We start from the raw sequence: 12,729 nt of genomic DNA, 5'->3' as shown, positions 1-12,729 counted from the left end.
GTTTTAAAATTAAGTGTCCAAGGTGTGCGTCTGGGGCTATCATCGTCATGAATTTATAATTATTAAAAAGTTTGGTCATTCTGAATTCATAACTTTCTACAATCTGGTGCTCTGTTCGTATTGGTAGATGGAGACGTGGCAACAGTGAAAAGTGCCCTTCAGCTGCGAGCTGAAAAGGTGTAGGAAGTGGAGGCAAAGTGACAAGCCTCTCTCCAATGCTCCCCACTTGTTACTCGTAGCTCCCTTGCGCACACCATTTTCGAGCATCAGTGACAGCTGAAAACAATGTCAACTCCAGCCAGACGCCGTTTAATGAGAGATTTTAAGAGGTAAAACTCGCCCCAATCCCTTCAGGCACCCCTAAAATCCAAAACCCCGAGTGGCAGAAGCCATCAGGAAGGGTTTCATGGGAAAATCTCGCGTCTAACCGCGCGCTATGGCGCTGAACTTTGTTCGCAGACTTCAGGAAGACCCTCCTCCGGGAGTAAGCGCAGCCCCAACGGACAACAATATTATGGTTTGGAATGCTGTGATGTTCGGGTAAGTTGGAATTGGTTGCATTCTCGAGATAAATGCATCAACTTTTGTTCCGACAGGCCGGCTGAAACTCCGTTTGAAGATGGGACCTTCAAACTCACAATGGAGTTCAACGAAGAGTACCCCAACAAGCCCCCCACAGTGAAATTCGTATCTAAGATGTTCCACCCCAACGTGTACGCAGACGGCGGCATCTGCCTAGACATTTTGCAGAACCGGTGGAGCCCCACGTATGATGTCTCAGCAATACTCACCTCTATCCAGGTGCGCGCCTCTTTTTTTCTGGTCTGGCAGCCTGCCTGTTTTTTGCATACACATATAGATACATATCGCGGCACATGTAGTTTAGAGGGCTATTTTAGTCTAGTTTGTGCAAAAAATGTTAACTTGTTTTATTTTAACGCTTTAAACTTGGTTTTCTAATCCAGATGGGCGGATTAACTAGCTAATTACGTGTAATACTTGAACCACCATGACCTAGTTTGCTTATGGTCGGACTTTGGCTCGTCAGATGAACTTGATAGAGGCTAGAAAACGTGCAAGTTTGTTAGAATGATCCAATAAAATACGTAAAATGCAATAATGTGAAATTGTCTCATGTTAGATTCTGGATTTGAGATCATTCTTTTACTTAATGGACTTATGACATAATATATATGAATGTTGAAATTTTTAATTTATGTTTACTTAAAGTTCTGAAAGTCAGAGGGCTTTTATAATTTTTGAAATCGGCCGCCGCATGAAACGTCAAAAGTTGGAAAGAGAGTGGCCATTTTGTGACGTCACCAGTGTCATGGACATGCTCTGATTGATTTGGTTTAAAAGCAAGAAGTACAACAAGGAAAAACCATTATTAATATTAGGAAACTGACTCATCCTCATCTTTTGCTACCCTGAGCAGTTATGACGTCACAGTTATGGCCAGTTTCTTACTTAGTCCTGCGCTTGATTCCTAACGTGGAGGCCAATTCTGAAAATTCCAATGCCAATCTGATTTTCAGAATTGTTAGCTTTGTATAAAAATAAATGGTTTGGACTTGCTTTGTCCTTTAAATGTTATTGAATGGCCAACAAGTAGTTTAGGACTACTTGCAAAGTTATTTTTGCACCTTAACCATTTTAATTATCTTGTTATTTGTTCTGATGAGTCAATTATTCTTGTCATGCAACTTTTAGTAAGATTTAATTACATTTTATGACGCATTAGCGTTGATGCAATCTTCCAACAAAATAATATTTTCTAATTGTCAATATTTTCTGATGCAATATTTCTACACTTTGTTTCTTTCTCTTATTATTTTTAATGAGACCTGTTGTTATTTCAGTCACTTTTGAGCGATCCAAATCCGAATTCGCCAGCAAACTCTATGGCAGCACAACTCTATAAAGAGAACCGAAGAGAGTATGAGAAGCAAGTGAAGGCGTGCGTCGAACAGACCTTCATCGACTAGGTTCCACGCAATCTCGCCACCTGCTTCCATTTCTTTGTCGGCAAAGTATTCTAATGCTATCATTAAGCACTTGTCAAAATATTTATTTAAATGGTTAAAATACGATCAACCAATGAATGGAAATTCTCGATTAAAGAATAAAAGTAACATAAATCATTTAAATTAATTACACCTGGATTTTATTTAAAATCGTGAATTGCATGAACTGTATGTTTTGAAGAAAAATATTTTTAAACAGTGGAATCACATACATCTTTCACTTCAATTTGTCCCTCCACGTGCCTTGAAGGTGCTCAAGAGTGAGATTTTGGGCATATCTGACAAAGAGCGCCCTACTCCCATTTTATTATCGCCAAGAGACCCGTTTCTTCAGATTCGCAGTGAATTGAATTGTAATTTTTTTCATTGTTGACATTGATTTTTGTTTTCAAACTGCGGATTATCATGGTGTCTTACCTGGTGGATTTGGTTCGTTCGCACTTGATGCTGCGGAGGGTGCGCCGCTATGTTCATAAGAGACAAAAATACTTGGAAGACAGGCAACACAACGAACACTTTTGGGAAAATAATCGGTCAATATGGACCACAATCTGGCTAAGGTGGAAGTGCCTGCAAAACGCCCTACTCTGGATGATCCTCAGGTCTCTTTTTGGGTTCATAGGTATGTTTTGTGCGGTATAATCAGAGAGAATCTTATAAAGTAGACCTGGAAACTATTTAAAAATTAGGAAGAGCTAAACTTTGCCCAGAGTATATATGTGCGTTTGAATTTTAGAGAAAATCAGCTTCGAATTTTGCACGAAAATTAAACAACGACAAGCACTGTCTCCTTACTGAAAATCAAGATTTCGTCAGGAGGTAAATTTTGCTCATAATTCGTTCAACGATTGATAGATCGCGACGAGAGGAACGGAAATCAAGCGAAAAAACTCCGAACGGTTCAATATTTTAAGATATCGGAAGAATCTGTTCTTATTTTAAACCTGAAAAATTCAATATTATGACGGGGCCATTGCCTTAATTCAGTTTATTTCACCAAACTAGTCACATAATATCTATTCTCAAATATCAAGTTGCGTACTTCTTTTTTCAATCTATCCGGACAAATTAATTACAATTTAAATAAAATAGTTAAAATAATATTATTTCAATTTGTACATTTCGTAAAATTTTTTTAAAAAAGTATGAAAACAATTAACACCCTCTTTTCCAAGGTGGCGTAGTGCTGGTGTTGGTGTTGTTGCTTTCGCTGAGCGTGCAGGTGCAGATGAGTCCTATGAAGGTGGCAGTCCTAATGTCGGTGCTGTCACCCTTGCTCACCCTGGGACTGGCCTTCTCATCCCAGGTACGATGCGTCGTGCTCCTGCTACTGCCCCAGCTGGCGTCCAAGAGGGGCAGACACGCTCTGGTGGCATTCGCCTTCATACTGGCCATCAACGGGCCCGCAGCAAACACAATCCACAACATGCATGAAACTGCACACTCGCTCACTTGCACTTTGGTATCAGGATTTTATTTTCCATAATATTTTAGAAATGATCTTTTGAAATAATTTGTGATGCAAAATCAATAATATAGCCATTTAAAGAGAATTCATACTGCAAACGCCCTGAAAATCCTTGATGCCAGCCAATGCATAAACTAATCCCTTAGAATGCAGTTTAAAAATTCCACTTTAATATATTAAATTAGAATAATATATATTATTTTTTTACTTCGATGAAAATGAATTCTTCCTCACTTCCTCTGTTTGGCTGTGCTCATTAGTGCAGTCGATCGTTTTCAAGGTCCTCATAAAGTGATTTAAAATTTCCTGCAGCAAGAATTTTTCTGCTGGCGAGGTCTGAGAGAGGTCGAAAAGTACAAGAAGGTGGCAGAAGATATTTTTTCTTTTTAAAATTTAACTCACAGACGCCCATTCTTCGAATCAAATGCAAAAAAGAAATACATTAAAGCCTAGTGTTTTTTCAGTTTTCAGATATATTCATTAGAAATTTTCCAGAAACTTGCAGGAATAGGCTTTAGAAAACTGGCAAACATCGTAGAGCGGCCTTTAGAAAGAGCGAAAATGATGGTTGACAAGGCACTGACCACCATAAAATTATCAGTGAGTGAATTGAGAAGCACGCTTGTTGGATTTCAAAAAGCTATTTCAGCCATAGGTGCGTTTGAAACTGCTTACATTTTAGGGTATCGTTTTAATATTTGTTTTTTTCTACTCTGATTTTCGAACAGTTTGTTACAACTGGCAAACATTTCTATGGATATTATTACAAAACTTAAATTATTATTTGGGCACAACCTACTCGAAACCGGGTAGAAAATAAAATATTCAAAAATTTGCTGATTTCGTCATGCCAGGAAACCACGTTTTATAAGCTTTCTCTGTGTGAACATCTTAAAACGAAAAAATTGAAATTTGGCACAATTTTATGTGCGTTATGCGTTCAAAAAATGTTGAGCCTCCAATATGTGGCGGTGACTGTAAGATTTTGGCCAAATTTAGTGACCTTGTACTTTAGCCTATGACCTTGACCCTTGTTAAAATTGTCTTATGTGCGCTTCTGGACGCCGAGATTATCGAATTTGAAGCAGTTTAAAAAAAAAAACTTAGTGTCACGTCCAAATGGGAAAAACACTTCTTTAAATTCTAGAATGCTTTTGCCGGTTCCAAAATCAATTGACAAACTTAAAATAAAAATATTTTCTTAGGTAGCATGTTCAAGGCGTCGCTGAATTGGTTGACAAACGTAAAGGAAATGTGCGACCAGGAGTTCGGAACTCCAATGGAGCGCTGCTTCCGGCTCATCGAGAAATCTTCAAAGAAATGTTCTGACTCTTTCGGTCCAAACTTTTCGTGGCTGTGCAGCGTATCTTACGCCGGATCGCTTGCATGCAGCACTCTGTCGAGCACGACCGCCGTTTGCGTCGCTGCAGATCCCTTTGCCGAAGCCGTCGACAACACCGCCAAAGAAAGTAATGAGCGAGCGCCTGCAGATGTGAGAGGCAGGCAACCTGCTCCACGCGCAAGCGGCGCAGGGTGTGTGCCCTCAGAAAAGAAAAGTTTCTAACCAGAAATGCTCGGAACTTTCAGTGCGGGACGATTTTAGGAAAGAAATCGATGCAATTTTCTACGTGGATGTGCATTTTGAGCAAGATTTCACATCTGACTTTGAAACGGATAACAAAACCTCGAGGTCGATGCTGCAAGAGATGAAGGCTGAGTTGGAGGGAATTTACTACCCCTTTGTTTTCCTCTACAAACTTGCTGGTGGTCTCCTCGGCCTCACTTGGATAATTATTTTCTATAAGTAAGCGACGCAAAATAATTTAGGTATTTAATTTTAGTTATTTCACTTTTTATTTCGTAAATTTACGCTACTATTCGATAGTTTTTGATTAAATATGACAATTTGACAAAGGAATAGTTCCCAATATTGGGACTGATCCGCGCAGCGTCCTTGAGCTCAAGGTCAACAATTATGCTAATGATTTTCTTACGGGTCAGCCCTATTTATGGTTCCTCGGAAATTAAAATAAAATCAAACCGTCATAGTTTCTCGAAACGTGGTCATACTTTAAGAAACTACATTGTTTCTGCTCAGCGAGGGGAATTGAATGGTGTGCAAGTTTTATAATTTTGCAAAAGTTCGGGATTTTTCCAAAATCTTCCAACTTAATCAGCGATTATTGAAAATTTCCGCCTAATCTCTTTGAAAATAGCTCGCGTTAGAAAAGATGGAGTTATTTGGCTTTGTTGAACTGTACAAATTAATTTCTATCGCAAGGAGATTCGAGCTGCGGGGTTGTCAATTTCGTTGCTCTTCTTGTTTGCACTCAGAAATAAGTGTAGGCAGACGTTTTCAACGATCGCTGATTAAAAATTCTCTGCAGCTAATACTGTGGCACGAATTTTGCTTTGGAGGTAAAGTACTGCTAATGAGGCCTGCGAAAACAGCCGCTGTATTATTATTAATTGTTGTTTCTCATCTAAGTCATAATACAAATATAGTATAAGTCAAAGTCAAATATATCGATGAGTAAAAGGTAAAAAAGCTAGCGGAAAACCGATTAAACAGACCGTAGTCATTGCAATGCGCTCTGTACGGATACATGAACGTGTGATATTAATTTTATGTTACAATTTTTCGACTTTTTAGCCTTGCGGGAGTGACAATTGTAAAATCAGTAGAATTGTAAATTTTACCAGCTTTCTGTATTTGCCAAAAATTTTGCTCTAACACACATAGCCACACATAAAGCCAAACTCGTAACCACTTTGTAATTCATCAAAATCTGTACATACATTTGATTTTTCAATTAATATCAATAATTTGAAATAAACATGCAAATAAATACATATATCAAATGCGCTCTCTTTATATGATTTACTTATTTTGAAAGTTAAGAGATAAATTATTGCAAAATTCCTAGAGCCAAACAATTTATTTATTATAGAGCAAAATTATGATTATCGTCCTGTAAAAAGATCCAATTTAATTATTATCGTTACAGAGCATTCAAGTACCACATGAAATTCAAGACTAATGACAGATTTGACAATTATTACGTGACGAGAGAAATGAGAGAAATTGACCTGGCAAGAATCAAGCAGGGCAAGGAGCCGATTTTGCCTTTGACAAGCTCGGAAAAAAGGCTGTACTGCAGAGTAGATCATATATTTATTTCAAACCATTTTTAATATCACTAATTCTGCAGCCTGGAAAATTACGCCTGTTACGCAGCGAGCGGAAGCGACTTTTCCATTCACTCGTTTTCCTCTTTTTGGCCACGCTTAACATAATTTACTACCTTGGCTGCGATTACTCTCTTTTTTGGATTCTCGATGTCATCAAGAGAGACACAATTCTCCCCGACACACCACCAGGTTAACAGATTGTTCTTAAATTCGTGAATTTAGGTTTACTGTCTGTATTTTCCGCACAGAACGACCCCAAGTCAAGCTGCAGGTGGGCGGAGAGGGCTTGATTCCCGACATGTACAGGAACCTGTCCGAATCTTTCAGTTCGCGCGAGGACATCTCCTTTGATCTGCACCCCTCAATGTGTCTGCCCCGTCCAAAGCAGCCGGACATGGTGCTCTACTTGCGGATTGGTATTAAAATCCTTAAAAAAGACATTGCCTTTTGTAACAATTTGGCCTAGAAAATCATATTTGACGAATAATCGAATGGTACTCGCTCACATATATAGTAAAATTAGTTTTTTTATTATATCAATCAAAGTAGAGCAGCATTTATTTCAATTCTATTTCACTTAATTATTGTCATTGTGTTCCTTGAAATCGCAAGTCTTGCTAGCAAATAATTTCAAGTTCAAGCGAATTATTAATTTATATATTTTTATGCTCGTCAGAATTAATTAGAATTTGCATTCAGGCAGCGTTTTGTTGTTGGCGTGGTTTTTCGCCTTGCTGGAGCCGTTCGTCCTGCGACTGCGGCCTCACGTGCTTAGCCTGTACTACCCTGAGAGGGCACGCGCACGTGCCACCTGGCTCAGTTCACATATTCTCAGGGAGCGCGGCGGCTTTTTCAGGGACATCGGCCGCCTCGCAGGTGTCATGAAGAACGCAGAGCCACTGAATAAGCGAGGACTAGTTGAAAAATTGAAAGACAGGTAAATATTTCGCCATAAATAATTGAATATAAATAAAAGAAAAAGATCGAAGCCTTATTGTAATAATAAAAAAGGGCATGGGTGAAGTATTAGGAGTTTGCTTGGGTGCTTTTATTTCCTAGCAGCATATATCATATGGATCCTTGTATTTTTTTAAGCCAATTAAGCTCTCATAAAAGGCATAAATTTTACAATTATTCAAACATTTTCCATTTATATTTATTATCAATATAATATTTTTTCTAATGAAAGATCGCTGCTTTATTTTTTGCAGACGAGCGAAAAGAATATACTGAAAGAAAAGATTTCAAAAGTGGTAATGTGATAAAATGCAACAAAGTGTTTCTCGTATCATACATCATGGAATATAAAAACGCAACACATGACACGATAATCTCGATCATTCATTTACGCAATTAGATCATTAACAAAGTCGCTCAATCTGTTTATTTTGCTATTTACCCTTTATTCATTGTGCATTGAAATTTTTGAAGTATTTCTTCTATCGAGAGAGCACGTGAAGATATGCAAATAACAAACCAGATTTATGCGGCACTGGAAAATTACCTGGCTGTTAATATATATTTTTAGCATTCCAGTTGAGGTTTTCAACCTAAAAATGTTTTGGTGAGAAATATACTATTTTAAAAGCAATAGAAGTTCGATTCTATTGCAAAATTTAGACATTTAATTATTCCTTGATTTAAGAATCAAGTAAAAAAATGGTACAAAAATTAAAACAATTAATTTATTTTCATTTTAAAATTTAAAAAATCCAGCCATTTTCACATAAAATTTTTGTAAAAAATATTTAACTGACATGGTCGCAGAATTCATTGTCCAAGAAATGTGTATTTTCTAAATATTCCTAACGTTCGAAAAAAAAATACCAAAAATCGCAACCATAGTTAAATGATGTGCCATTAAAGGTTATGCAAGAAGAGTTATTTCAAAATTTTCAGATTTTGGTTGGCTAGACTATTTTTCGGAGGTGCAGTACAGTCATGCTGCGTGGTTTGCGCGACCGCTGCCGACAAATTACTTGAATGCGAAGCCTTGGGCTGCAACGCAATTTATTGCGAAGAGTGCTTCCACGAGAGGAGGAACGTGTGCATTGTTTGCGAGGAGAATCTGGTTCAACCTGAAATTCCTGGCTTAATACTCGAACGGTGAGTTTTAATGAAAAATATATCAGCCTACCGTATCCAAGTCACTCGTCAATCAAAAGTGAATCATCGGAGGCCTTCAAACCGCGGCTTTATTATTTGTCAACCTATAAAATCAGATACTCTGGCGATGAGGAAGTGGAAAAGGAGGAAAGTGAAACGACCCGAGCAGAAGCCTCGACGAGTTCAAAGCCTCACCAGGTTGTTGTGAGTCTTGCAATTAGAAATTAATTTATGCGGGATGATGAATATTGCAGGAGGTGGAGGAGGACGAACCACGATTGAACTTCGCTCTTAATTTCATGACAGCAATTCAAGATTCAATGAGAGCTCTTCTCTTTCTCGTGCCACGCTGGCCTTTGTAATGATATGGTTTAGATGGAAAACCCGGAAAACTTTAATCATATCTTCCAAGCAAACAATAATAATTCCATCCTAGCGGCGGGTGAAATGACAATTTTCTTATTTAGAAAATGTATGTTTATTTTCGAACAATGCAAAATATCAGCAGGTGCTCGCTCAGCTGCTATATTAATAACAAAAAAGTCCATGTGTCTTCACAAAAATATTGTTGCAGAAAATACGAAACAGATTAACCACAGTAAAAATAGAAGCATTTTTTAAACTTGAATTTCGAAAAATTTCTTGATGAATTTCAATTCCTCTCGTCTAGATATATGGTGTTTGAAACTTTGTAGAGAAACTCTTTGTTGAGAATTTAAATAATATTTGATGTAGGGAGACAGCCCTCCCCATTTTTTGAAAAGTATGCTATCTTTGCAGTTACTGTTACAAATTTACAGCGTTACCTTGGACAATTTTGGCTTTAACTCAATCCTTACAGAATTTAGTTTTTGCATTGGTATCAAGGATTTTCCGGGTCTTCTTGAAATAAATTTGAAATTATATCAACTCGGTCGATAAGTCAGGGTGGCAGCAGATAATCACGAGCGGAATTTCAACATTGGATGAATTGCTGCAATCGTGATTGGAAGCACGCAGCTCAGTGCTCGTGTCAAAGGTTATCACTGCAATGAAAGGCGTGGAGCAAAAATGTGACGTCTGCAGTTGCCAAGTTGAAGTAGCAGTCTCGATTATTACATTGTTTTTTTCCTCCTCTATATTCTTTGGCAGCAGTGGCGATTAGAAGAGCCAGAGATGCATCCGTTAATCACTTTCTTGCTCAATAGATGCGGTCATAAATGCTATTCCTATCCGCAACTGTTTGTCAGAGGCACTTTACTTGACAGACAGGTTGGCTGAATCTAATTATTGTGAGGATACACGCTACTGGAATGCCGCACAACATAATGAATATAAGCAAGGACTTTTAATGCAAGGTTTTAATTTGTTGCGGTTGCTCATACTAGCGAGTCGGAAATATAAATTTAAAAATACATATATTTAAGAATATTTTATTTTTAGAATTTTTGTAGATGAGAGTGTAACATAAATATACAATATTATTCATTTTAAAATTTGAGGTTTCGATTTATACCACAATAACACTCACATTCATGGCATTTCTATGTCAGTTTCCAGTCACTATAGGGATCGAAGGGTGACGGAGTTCAACGTCTAGCGACTTATCTAGACCAGTCAAATACTAATTTGATAGTAAGTTAAATTGCTCAAAGAGAATTGATACTGGAAAATTCTGGAAAATTCTTGTTACCAACGCATATTTTGATCCCTAAGAATCCAGTTCGAGCTAAAATTGACTGTCAATTTTTAAGAAAAGTGGCTGGAAAGTTAGCATGCTTTTCAAATGGAGAGGATTGTCTCCCTACTTGAAATCTTATAATATTTCTCAACAAAGAGTTTCTCTAGAGAGTTTCAAACCACATTAGATATATCTCGCCGAGAGGAATCGAAACCTGGTAAGAAAATGTAATCAAGCGCTGTAAATTCTAATTGGTAAAATTTTAAAATGCAATTCGTCGTGGTAGCGGAGAAATTGCGCATGAGTTTTTGGTTCGCCCGGCGAAATTGCGCATAGGTTCTTGGTAAACCCGGTGAAATTGCGCATTTGAAAAATATTAAATTTTACAGGGGAGGGAGAAAACTGTTTCCGCGCCACAGGTTTTGGAGTACAAAAGAGCTATCAATGAAATTAAATGCCTATTTTATAGCTTTAAAAAATGGTTTAAATTATTTTTTATCAATGCGCGATATAAAGACCATAAACGGCCTTGTTTAACGAACGTGCCCGAAAGATATGCATGGTTTTTGTAAGAATTTTTATTCTACCTACAAATATTATGAAATCTGGTTTTAAAATTATGGTGCTGCTTTTGCCTTGGATGGTTGGGAATATATTTCTTTAATATTTCTGCCACTCATAATAATTTAAAACCAAAATTATGTCGATAACAATAAATCACAAGAAAAAAACGTTTCAACTTTCAACACCTTAGCACGGCGTAGACGAGTAATTGTCTTCTTCAAACCAATTTTGTTATTTAATTCATTTCAAGACGAGTCAAACGGTGCGTATTTCTTGTAAATAGGACCACCACAACCTGAGATTTTGGTGCTTATATCAAGCATTTTATTGCGTCCATCTCGATAAAAAAAACTTTGTGGCACCAGAATCTAGGGTTTTAGTGGTCCTATTTACAATAAATACGCACCGTTTGACTCGTCTTGAAATGAATTAAGTAACTAAATTGGTTTCAAGAGGACAATTAATCGTCAACGTCGTGCTTAAGGTGTTAAAACGGACGAAAAATGCTAAATTTCACGTTGTTAAGGGGGTTAAAAGGGGGTTGGGGGGTTGGTTGGTCTCATACCCCTTTAGTGCACTTGGGGACGTCGAGACGAGTCTAACGGTATGCAGTTTTTTGATACCGGATGATTAGAAGTTTAGATTTGGTCGATTATCTTTTTTTTACCGACCTCGACAAACAGGGGTTTTCATATTTTTCAGTTTATATTAAAAACATTTGAAATTTTAACGTTTCTAACTTAATTTTTCGTGCTCTACAAAATGGCTATAAAAAAAATTAAAAATTTCAATACGATCATTTTCAAATTTGAGTTTAAAATAAAAATATCAATTTTAATGATCTTGACCTTTGACCTATGACTTTGGGGTCAACATAAAAGTTGTTTGCCTTGTTGAGACGAGTAAATCAGTTTTTTAATTTTGGTTCTAGGACCACTCTGAGCAAAGTTATAAAGTAGGAAAGACTTTGGCTCATTTACCATATTTAGGAGGATACAAATTATAAAAACATCACTAGATAGCGTTCTAGTGCTCGGATTGGTTTGAAATTTTTGTCAAGCATGTATTGGAGGGGGAGAAAACAGAATGTGCATTAAAATGTGTTTGGTTCAAAATGTCAGATGCGCACTTTTCAAGATGCGCAATTTTCAAAATGCGCAATTTCGCCGGGCGAACCAAAAACTCATGCGCAATTTCTCCGCTACCACGACGAATTGCAGCAAGGTTCTCTTGATTGTTAAACATTATTATTGAGAAATTGCTTATTGCATCGTTTTTTTCTCTACCATAATTCAGCAGCCTTTTGTACAGGAACAGTACAATTTAAAGCTTGTAATCTACACAGAGGTCAACAGCAAGGCTATTTTTAGCCCATAATTGTGTTTTTAAAAATTATCTAAAAAGGTTTAGAGCTATTAGTTAAGAGCGTGTAATTTATTTTTCTTTTATTTTTCAAGGGTTATATAGGCTTTAACCAGATTTTAAAGCTGTCTACGAATATTTAACGCTTGAAGTAGATTTTAAACAAATTTTTAAAGAAACTGTACTTTATTTGTTAAGTGGAAGTGATGAGGAAAAGGTTGGAGGTCCTCTTTGCAAATAATGCGCAATTAGTTTAAACGTGAACTTTACGCTCGTCACCAATCTATCTGGGTCATTTAATCTGCGATATATAATGAGCATAATCAGTCAGCCTTGCTGGACCACGGTCA

At 37.2% G+C, this 12,729-nt stretch overlaps 2 protein-coding genes across 2 annotated transcripts; both read left to right on the top strand.

Moving 5' to 3' along the window:
• Positions 1-188: 188 nt before the first annotated feature.
• On the top strand, positions 189-2,154 carry LOC135948507 (ubiquitin-conjugating enzyme E2-17 kDa-like). The gene is made up of 4 exons (XM_065497816.1): positions 189-329; positions 460-540; positions 597-801; positions 1,863-2,154. The coding sequence occupies exons 1-4, from the start codon at positions 286-288 to the stop codon at positions 1,986-1,988; spliced, it is 456 nt and encodes a 151-aa protein (XP_065353888.1). The 5' UTR covers positions 189-285; the 3' UTR covers positions 1,989-2,154.
• Positions 2,155-2,364: 210 nt separating this feature from the next.
• LOC135937778 (DC-STAMP domain-containing protein 2-like) lies at positions 2,365-11,528 on the top strand. The gene is given in 12 exon segments (XM_065481019.1): positions 2,365-2,649; positions 3,203-3,489; positions 3,991-4,150; positions 4,701-5,059; positions 5,061-5,299; positions 6,504-6,657; positions 6,708-6,876; positions 6,936-7,103; positions 7,387-7,624; positions 8,587-8,793; positions 8,910-8,997; positions 9,048-11,528. Coding segments are annotated over 12 exon segments (2,394 nt in total). The 5' UTR covers positions 2,365-2,432; the 3' UTR covers positions 9,156-11,528.
• The last annotated feature ends 1,201 nt before the right edge of the window (positions 11,529-12,729 follow it).

The sequence above is a fragment of the Cloeon dipterum genome, chromosome 1, assembly GCF_949628265.1.
Source record: "Cloeon dipterum chromosome 1, ieCloDipt1.1, whole genome shotgun sequence".
In the NCBI taxonomy this organism is placed as follows: domain Eukaryota; kingdom Metazoa; phylum Arthropoda; class Insecta; order Ephemeroptera; family Baetidae; genus Cloeon; species Cloeon dipterum.
This window is presented reverse-complemented; position numbering and strand designations above follow the sequence as displayed.

Excerpts from the sequence above, each read along its gene's own strand:
- LOC135948507 (XM_065497816.1), top strand. The coding sequence starts at position 286 with ATGTCAACTCCAGCCAGACGCCGTTTAATGAGAGATTTTAAGAG. Across the intron at positions 541-596 it reads TGGAATGCTGTGATGTTCGG|GCCGGCTGAAACTCCGTTTG; the intron begins GTAAGTTGGAAT and ends TTGTTCCGACAG. Across the intron at positions 802-1,862 it reads CAATACTCACCTCTATCCAG|TCACTTTTGAGCGATCCAAA; the intron begins GTGCGCGCCTCT and ends TTGTTATTTCAG.